Source organism: Hesperophylax consimilis, unplaced genomic scaffold (assembly GCF_061612785.1).
Source record: "Hesperophylax consimilis isolate HC1 unplaced genomic scaffold, BYU_Hcon_1.0 scaffold_33, whole genome shotgun sequence".
NCBI classification, from domain to species: domain Eukaryota; kingdom Metazoa; phylum Arthropoda; class Insecta; order Trichoptera; family Limnephilidae; genus Hesperophylax; species Hesperophylax consimilis.
In genome coordinates this window covers 1,839,168-1,849,087 of record NW_028301263.1, presented here as the reverse complement: position 1 = coordinate 1,849,087, position 9,920 = coordinate 1,839,168, and the positions used below count along the sequence as shown (strand labels likewise).

Genomic DNA, 9,920 nt, shown 5'->3' with positions numbered 1-9,920 from the left:
CGTCGCGTGTGAAATCATCTGCCGGTACCTCGCGCGATAGTGAAAACCAAACTGTAACCAGTACCACGTCGTATGGACATGAATCAGTGCTGTTGAAAGTGATACCGGTAACCATATGTGGCCCAAACGGGCAAGTGTCAATTTATGCCCTACTAGACGAGGGGTCAACTGTGACCCTTCTAGACAATGAAACAGCGGACAAAGTGGGAGCAACCGGGCCGACCCGCGGGCTCCGTATTCACGGGGCAAGTGGTATGTGTTCGTCGGATAGTACATCCCGGCGAGTTAAACTATCAGTGCGCGGAGACGGTGACGAATATGTTATTACGGCGAATACAGTGCGAAACCTGGACCTACCTCAACAAAACATAGCCGGTCGGTGCCAAGTGAAACCAAAAATATTATTGGGACAGGACAACGTGCATCTCATCGTGTCAAGAGAGGTGCGTGAAGATACCGAGAAAAGAATGCTGTCCCGTACTGCACTCGGTTGGATCGCGCATGGAGGCATTCATCCCGTAGAAAATATAACACTGAGCATTATCGGTGAAGCCGAGAGTGGAGACCAACAGCTCTCAGAGCTAATAAAACAAAACTTTGCGATCGATTCACTTGGAGTGACGTCAGCGACACGCGTAAATGCGACTATTCAGCGAGCAGAGGCCCTCATGGAAAATACCACTCGGCCATATAACACCGACCGGTGGGAAACGGGCCTACTGTGGAAAGAAGATAATACGTAGGGGAGACCTGTACAAAACCGTATACCGGGGTAAAACCGTATTTCTCTATAAAAGCTTTATTTCTTTAAATATTCCCTCCACGCATTCCGCCCATGTTAAGCCCCCAAATCAACGCAAGTCACCAGAAACTTGTCAAAACAAGCCTGCCCGCTGGCGAGATAATACGCTTATTAAGTTTTTCGGTGATCTGATCTAATTTTACGGTTATTGAAATAATTAATAGTGAAGTTTATATCATTTTCAGATGAGTGACATATCACATACTATAATTATGTATATTTTAAATTTGATTAAAAAAACATTTGGGTGATTTTCGTTAAAAGTTTAACATTTGTGAAAGAATGTGTGAATAGAAATTTCTCGGGCACAACCGTACGGGGTAAAACCGGCCAGTATACGATCTTGACCCGGAGTATTTTCGTTGAAGCATTTTTTAATGTGTTTACAGATGTTATCATCTTGCCTCGTAATTACCGAAGAAAAACTAATAGTCAAGACTAGAATACGGAAAAAAATTAGGAAAGCCATTAAGAGTGTCGTCCTAGGAACTATAGGTTACCCAAAAGCATCAGAAATCTACGGAGTGCCGAAATCACTCGTTGATCATGTTCTTACCATGGAACGTCGCCTATTTAGGATAACTTACAAAGATCTTCGAAGCTTAGCATTCGAGTTGGCGGAATCCAACGAAATAGTGCATAATTTCAACAAAACTGAGAAACTGTATATGGTATACGGTTTTACCCACCCCCCGGGGCAAAACCGGAAAAATTAGTGGTTTTGTTTTTTTTTTTTTAAATACATTTACGAATAAGATTTTCAAATTTTTTATATTATGTTTTGTTCCTTATTAAATTTATTAATAAAAATAATTACTGTCAAACTTATTTTATTTTTAATTACTGAACTACAGAGCTTCTGCCTTAGCTATACGGTTTTGGACAGGTCTCCCCTACCTGCCTGACAACAAACAGTGCGCGCTAAAACGATTGTACGCATTAGAGAGAAAGCTAGCAAAAAATAAAACATTAGAAGCAGCATATAAAATGAAAATTAACTCTTTGATCGAACGTGGATACGCGCGCAAATTAAATATTCAGGAGGCGGCCATTCCAAGCCCTCGAAAATGGTACCTACCGCATTTCGCTGTAGTTAACCCCAATAAACCGGGAAAGCTAAGAGTGGTTTTCGACGCAGCAAGCCGCTGTCGAGATATATCATTAAATGATCAGCTGTTAACAGGGTCCGATCTGCTCTCCTCGCTATTGGGTAATATTTTGCGCTTCCGCGATGGAAAAATCGCGCTCGCGGCAGATATTGCAGAAATGTTCTTACTAATAAAAATAAAAAGTGAGGACCAACCATCTCAACTATTTATCTGGAGAGCAACGCCAAATGAAGAGCCGAGCACTTACATGCTCACCGCAATGATGTTTGGGGCAACTTGTTCCCCAAGCAGCGCGCAATTCGTGCGAAACAAGGTAGCTGAGCAACACAAAGTGCAATATACCGCCGCGGCAAAAGCCATACAGGAAAAAAAATATATGGATGATTATCTCGACGCCGTGGACACGCGTCGAGAGAAACGGTACGGGACATTATTCACCTGTCTGTCAACCAGAGCTGTATATCTCGAGCTAGCGGCCTTACTAAGTGCCGATTCAGCTATAATGGCAATGCAGCGAATGTCAGCTAGACGAGGCCAGCCCGAATGTATATACTCCGATAACGGGACTAATTTCCATGGCGCTGACAAAGAAATCCGAGACGCGCTGGAATCAATCAGTCGAGACCCCAGAGTACAAAACTACATTGCAACACAAAAAACATCGTGGAAATTTATCCCCCCCCTGTCTCCCCACATGGGGGGAGCTTGGGAGCGCCTCGTGCGCTCTATAAAGAGAGCCCTCAAGTCAACTATGAAAGAGCGCTCACCGAAAGAAGAAACTCTCCTCACGGCCCTGGCAGAAGCAGAGTACATAGTGAACAATCGCCCGCTGACTCATGTCTCCGTCGACCCGAGAGATGAGGAGCCGCTAACCCCTAACCATTTTTTGCTGGGATCAGCAGGAAAGCGGCCACACCTGTCATTGTATGCGGCAAAAGAAGAAGAGGTCTGCCTAAGAAAACAATGGCGAATCAGCCAGCAATTAGCAGATATGTTTTGGCGGCGATGGATGAAGGAATACTTGCCCACTATAGCCGCACGTCAAAAATGGCACCAGCCAGGTACCCCTATCAAAACGGGTGATCTTGTGCTAATCGTGGATCCAGCTTTGCCCCGCAATAGTTGGCCCCGCGGGCGAATCATTGAAACAATGCCCGCCGCTGATGGGCATGTAAGGACCGTTCGGGTCCAAACCAACACCGGAGTGTACGTGCGCCCAGCGGTCAAAATTGCCGTACTCATGACGACACCAAACACGGGCCCTAAATCACAAGAGGCCCCCCCACGCCGCCAAAAAGGAACCGGCCGAATGGATCGCCGCCGGACAAAAGCATCCCGTCACGTTCGAATTTGCTAGGCGCAGCCGATACTGCACCGGGGGGAGGATGTATCGAACGCATTACGCAATGCTACCCAAAGGCCGCAAAGCAGATGTCTGACCATGGGAGGATAAGAAAGCTGTATTTACCCGGCCGGCGAGTACTGAGCACATCGCAAGCCGTGGACCCAGTATTTACGTCGCATCCCCTCTCCATTGCCCAAGCGAAGCAACGCCAAACAGTGAGCGGAAACGGCTAGCCAATCAGCGCAAAGCACGATAAACCTAGAAATATTTCTCTTTTCATATATAATTGAGCAAATTAATGTTAGATTTGCGTGAGTCTCGCCGCAACAATGCTAAATAAAAATATACAGGTTGAAAGGCTGGACTCACGTCTATGTTGTAAAGTAATATTGAAATATGTAAACATTAATATTAAGTAGTTATAAGGATTTCCTCACACCAATATCGGTCTGAGGACCCACTGATTCATATTGTACAATTTATTATAAAAACATTAAAAATGCTAGGGAAAAACAGTTTTCATGAGATGAAGCGGCGTAAAGAGTACTATTGAATAAATAATTTTAATATTGACTATTAAAGTCATATGAAAACACACGAAGCTGCACAAAAATGCACCTCGTTTACGCGGGGCGTTTTAGACGCGCGCACACCGATGTGTGCACGCCCCCGCTAGTCCTATATATACTGCGCGTAAAGCGATCTCAAGTCTCTCTCTTCCGACATCTACTCTGACCGCTTCACTCTGGACTGCTTCTCCCGCTGGAACTACTACAACCGCCTTTGACTTCTGACCTCTCGCTTCCTTGGACTACCTACTGCTCTCTCCTTGGATACACGACATCACAGCAACCGGAAAAGGCCCTGAACATAAAGCAGCTCACCGACTAGAAGATTCAGCACCCCTTATTTACAGTCAATGTAAAGGACTTGCGTCTGATACATGACATATAATAGCAGATATACCTATATCACTCGCGTCTGTAATTAGCTTGATAGGTAATTGTGGGTCAAAATGCACCAAAATATTGTCTGACGTCAGCAGTTTCTTAACTTGCTCAAACGCAATATTGCATTCCTGAGACCATACAAATTTTATCCCTTTTTTCAACAATTGGTATAAAGGAGACAAAATACCTGACACATTATGTATAAAAGACCTATAGTAGGAAATAACTCCCAGCAAACTTCTAAGTTCCGAAACATTTTTCGGTACACTCATTTGGGTAATAGCATATATTTTATTTTCTAAAGGCATAACTCCTTTCTGCGAAATTCTATAACCTAAATATTCTATCTCTGTTTCTAGAAAAGAACACTTATTTTCATTAATAGTTAATCCGCAATCACTTAACTTGCTAAGTACTGCTTCACAAATAGAATATAATTCCTCTTTAGAATTCCCAAATAAAAGTAGATCATCTAAAAATACACGAACGTTCCTAAGTCCACCAACTATCGCCGTAATGACTTGCATAAAGATGGCCGGACTCGTGCTTAAGCCAAAAGGCAATACTTTATATGCAAATAAACCTATATGCGTACTAATCACACATAATTTTCTAGACTTTTCGTTCAATGAAATTTGTCCAAATGCATTTCGTAAGTCTATCTTAGCAAAATATTTTGCACCATTCAGAGATGAAATTAAATCGTCAATACGAGGTAGTGGGTATTTCAACTTCGCTAACACAGGATTCAATGTTGTTTTGAAATCAGTACAAATCCTAATTGAAGCGTCTTTCTTTTTTACAACAACAATCGGGCTTGCAATATCGCTTATTTCTACCTTTTCAATAATGTCTTCATGCAACATTCTCTGTAGAGTCACGTGGGGTAACCGTACGCGTAGTGTAAGTGTTCGCAGTGATGTTTCCGACAAGATTGTGCCTGTTAAGCGCCCGCGCGTTCCTTAATTCAGTAGCGTTCTGGATCGCGCCGAAGAGGGAAATGTGTACAGTGGATGCTGATTTGTCAATAAAAACTGGTAGGTCATTTACTTTTTTTCGTGCTTTTCTTAAATTTTTCATCTCCGTTACCGATGTGTGCTATTGTGTAACCAGCTGTGTCAGAGCGACGTGGTCTATGATAATTTTTAGTGAAATATTGTTAGTTAGACGGGTGCAAAGTGATAATTCTAATAAAGATAACCACAAATCTGATTTCTAAAGTTTATTGAATTTTGGTGTGATGGGGTAAGTGTGCTGGGGTAAGCGTTCGCAGTTGGATGAGTGCGAACACTTACCCCGATAGATAAAATTGATTTTATAGCATAATATTTCAACTCTCGTTATATTTTTACATTGAAATATGCCGCGTGTGTACGTGAGCATCCAGAGAGGTCAGTTTGCACTCAAGAGCAGATTGAAACTGCAACAAGGCTTGTGAAAGAGGGGAAGAGTCAGCGGGCTGCTGCAGATATTGTTGGGATCAGTGAAGCCACTCTGCGTAAACGCCTAAAACTAAAATTAATAGCAACTTCAATGGAGAGATATCGTCCGACTTTTACACCAGATAAAGAGGTAGATTTTTAGATAAATAGGTACTTAATTTATCGTGCAGATGTCATTTTTTTGTGAAATGACGATCTGATAATTATTCATTTATTTTCAGGCCGAAATCGTTGATCATTGTAAAAAAACTGACGAAATGTTCTACGGCCTGACTATGCAGACAATGAGAAAAATTGTTTACGAGTATGCTGAAATCAACAAGATCGAGAACAGATTTGACAACATTACAAAAACGGCTGGCAAGGATTGGGTGTATGGATTTCTAAAACGTAACCCTGTTTTAGATTTAAGACAGACTACTCCCACAAGTATTGCGAGAGCTATTGGGTTTAACGTTGTTCAAGTTCGGCGGTTTTACGCAAACTGAAAAATCAAGTCCTTATAAAAAGAAACTTCAGCAGAAGCAGAGAGATGCAGACGCAAAAATTGTCCGAAAACCAATAGTTAAAACCATGGAAATCGGACGACCACCTCTTTTCAAGAAAGTCACACCACAAAGAATCACCACAAAGCGTAAGGCGGGAGATTCCAGCGTGCATAACTGTTTAAAGAGAGCACAAAACAGGCTTCTAAGGACTATTTTTGCCCACAATGCAAGGAGAAATATCGAGATCCACCAACAGAAGATTGGATAAAATGTATTGTGTGTAAAGCATGGTGGCATGAGAACTGCACAGACTACGATAAGGGGCAATTTAAGTGTGATAATTGCAATAGGGGGTAACTCTTTGCGGTGCGAACACTTACCCTACGGTATGCGTATACTTACCCCGCACACGGGGTAAGTGTACGCAATCGACATGCATGTAAACTTTTTTATATAACTGTTTGATTTATAAACCATATGAGGTTTTTATGGTTGTTTGAGATGCCTTAATAATCGATCATATTAATAAACAAAAAAATTGAGTAAAATACCTAAAGCTTTTTAATACAAAAATCCCAATGTAAAAATTGCGCACGGTTACCCCACGTGACTCTAACTCTATCTCTACTTTCTCACGTAAACTAAAAGGTAATGGCCTCGGATTTACAAACTTTGGCCTAAAGTCCGAATTAACTTCAATGTTTGCCTCATAATTTTTAAGCCTACCCGATTTTTCTGAAAAAACATGAGCATATTTCTTCTTTAAACTTTCACGAAAAACAAGATGATTATCACAATTAATCTCACTGAATTTTACAGAATTTATTCCACTTAATCCGATACCGAAAACTTGTAAAAAATCTCTACCAACTATTGTAGAATTACCATTTTTAATTATTACGAACTGTATTTTCGCACTTTTACCTAAAAATGACACCTCTAAATTCACTTTACCTAAAACATTTAACTGCGTTCCGTCATACCCTGACAAATGAACATTATACTTTTCTAAATCGTAAGAAACAAAATATCTTAAATACACTTCATATGGTATCGCGTTTATCGCAGCTCCCGTATCTACCAACGCCGGCAATATTATGTTACCAATTAACAAATCTATATATGTGGGTTCCGGCCCCACATTATTATTAACCACGAACACCGAATTCAACCGTTTATTTTTAGTACCTACATAATTTTTATTGTATTTACACAAATTACTAGGATGACCCGATTTGTTACAATGATTACACAAAATTTTTTTCCAGCAATCTCTTTGCAAATGATTTTTTTTTCCACACAAAAAACAAGTTTTTAACGTACCATTAACCGGTGATTTACTCCGCATTGAATTTTTATTCCTGGAAGGACTATCTTTCCTGGATTTATGGAAATACTCGCTTTCCTTATGAACAACATTTAAATTCGGATTTACTTTTTTAAAAGCCACAACATGTTCCCACGTCGCCGCTAGATTAATGCAATCCGTAAAAGAAGTATTGATTGCCTCTACGAATAGCTTGTGTTTCAATTTTTCATTAAAAATCCCAATAACGAATATGTCCTTTAAACATGGTTCCAATCTCAGCTCAAAATTACAAGATAAACTTAACCCTCTCAATCTAGCCGCGTAATCTTTAACGGATTCGCTAGGAAACTGTTTACATTTATAAAATAATTCACGAGACTCAAAAATATTTTTAACTGGTTTGCAATGTGAATCAAATAATTTACATAAATCTTCAAAAGAACAAACAGAAACCTTTTTTGGAAAACATAAATCACATAATAGAGAGAAAGTTTCTTCCGTGAGGCAACTCAGCAAAAATGCTCTTTTGCGTTCTGGTGACAACAACTTATCATCATTTAAAATGAGGGCCTGATCCAATCGTTCCCTGAACAATGACCAGTCTCCCGTTCTGTAACAGAACGTCCCCAAATTCTTACAAATCGCCTCCATTGGGAGAAGAACTGAAACAAGTTGAATAAAATATACGTATCTCAGCCCTTCCAGAGGTTATGCTCCGAGCCCCTGCCCTGAGCCTGTGAATCACCAACGTCTCAGCACCCTTTTCTGGCTCCGTCTCCCTTCAGCTGCGGACACGATCACCTTCCAAGGTCTTCCTTCCCGCTGTAGCGACAGAACCCCGGTCCCGGATTCCGGCCAATTCACCCTTGATGCCGATCTTGATCCTGGATCTTCTGCGTACCCCGTGTAACGGTGTACTCTCGACAAAATGTTGCAATGTCGGCTCCCACACACGTGTAAAATTGCGTTTTTACCGCGCAATTTGCCCGGCCCGATCTGCGTGCTCGCCTCGGCTGCGTGTGAATTCTCCAATTTGATAGCCTTTTATTTTTCTTCTTCTTCCTTCAAAATTTAGCGATCCAACGCCCAAAAGCGCCAGACTATACTGTGATCACCAAAAATTCGAATAATCTTCTTGAATCATCTGATTCTCCGTAAACTTTTAATAATTTACGAACTACCGTGCTGCGCCACTGTGACGTATGTTAACTCTACATACTCAATAATAACAATGCTTGTATTATAATATTTATTTGAAAGAAGACTATCACGGTTCTGGACTGAGAGGCTCATTCCCGCTCATACGATCTCTTATATACGTCTCGTACTCGCTGTCTCGCTCTCATGCTGTCCCCCTTACACACATACACCACAACGTCATACGTCAACTGTATTTATGACAGCTTAACGATTCAGATATTCTAGCTAAACTAATCGGTTGAGACAGCTTTGTGTTTAGTTGTGTTACCTAAACTGTATTTATGACAGCTTAACGATTCAGATACTCTAGCTAAACTAATCGGTTGAGACAGCTTTGTGTTTAGTTGTGTTACCTAAACTGTATTTATGACAGCTTAACGATTCAGATATTCTAGCTAAACTAATCGGTTGAGACAGCTTTGTGTTTAGTTGTGTTACCTAAACTGTATTTATGACAGCTTAACGATTCAGATATTCTAGCTAAACTAATCGGTTGAGACAGCTTTGTGTTTAGTTGTGTTACCTAAACTGTATTTATGACAGCTTAACGATTCAGATATTCTAGCTAAACTAATCGGTTGAGACAGCTTTGTGTTTAGTTGTGTTACCTAAACTGTATTTATGACAGCTTAACGATTCAGATATTCTAGCTAAACTAATCGGTTGAGACAGCTTTGTGTTTAGTTGTGTTACCTAAACTGTATTTATGACAGCTTAACGATTCAGATACTCTAGCTAAACTAATCGGTTGAGACAGCTTTGTGTTTAGTTGTGTTACCTAAACTGTATTTATGACAGCTTAACGATTCAGATATTCTAGCTAAACTAATCGGTTGAGACAGCTTTGTGTTTAGTTGTGTTACCTAAACTGTATTTATGACAGCTTAACGATTCAGATATTCTAGCTAAACTAATCGGTTGAGACAGCTTTGTGTTTAGTTGTGTTACCTAAACTGTATTTATGACAGCTTAACGATTCAGATATTCTAGCTAAACTAATCGGTTGAGACAGCTTTGTGTTTAGTTGTGTTACCTAGACTAAAAATTATATACCTAAACCATTTTGTAGTGTTCGGTTAGAAAAACTTAACTGTTTAGATGTAGTAAACTTCGGTTGGAATAGCCCTACCGATATAGGTGTTTTAGATCTCTACTGCTAGCTAGCTTTAGGTACTGTAGCTTAGCTTTTTGGTTAGATTATCTAAATTAAATAGGAAGTGCAGCTTTGTAGTTTAGCTGAAAACAATACAGGGTGTTAATGTAACCACCATCAAC

General features: G+C 40.5%; 1 protein-coding gene across 1 annotated transcript; it reads left to right on the top strand.

Annotated features, from left to right (window-relative positions):
* Positions 1-2,413: 2,413 nt before the first annotated feature.
* On the top strand, positions 2,414-3,268 carry LOC149409223 (uncharacterized). The gene has a single exon (XM_089650049.1). The coding sequence runs from the start codon at positions 2,414-2,416 to the stop codon at positions 3,266-3,268; it is 855 nt and encodes a 284-aa protein (XP_089506175.1).
* Positions 3,269-9,920: the final 6,652 nt, after the last annotated feature.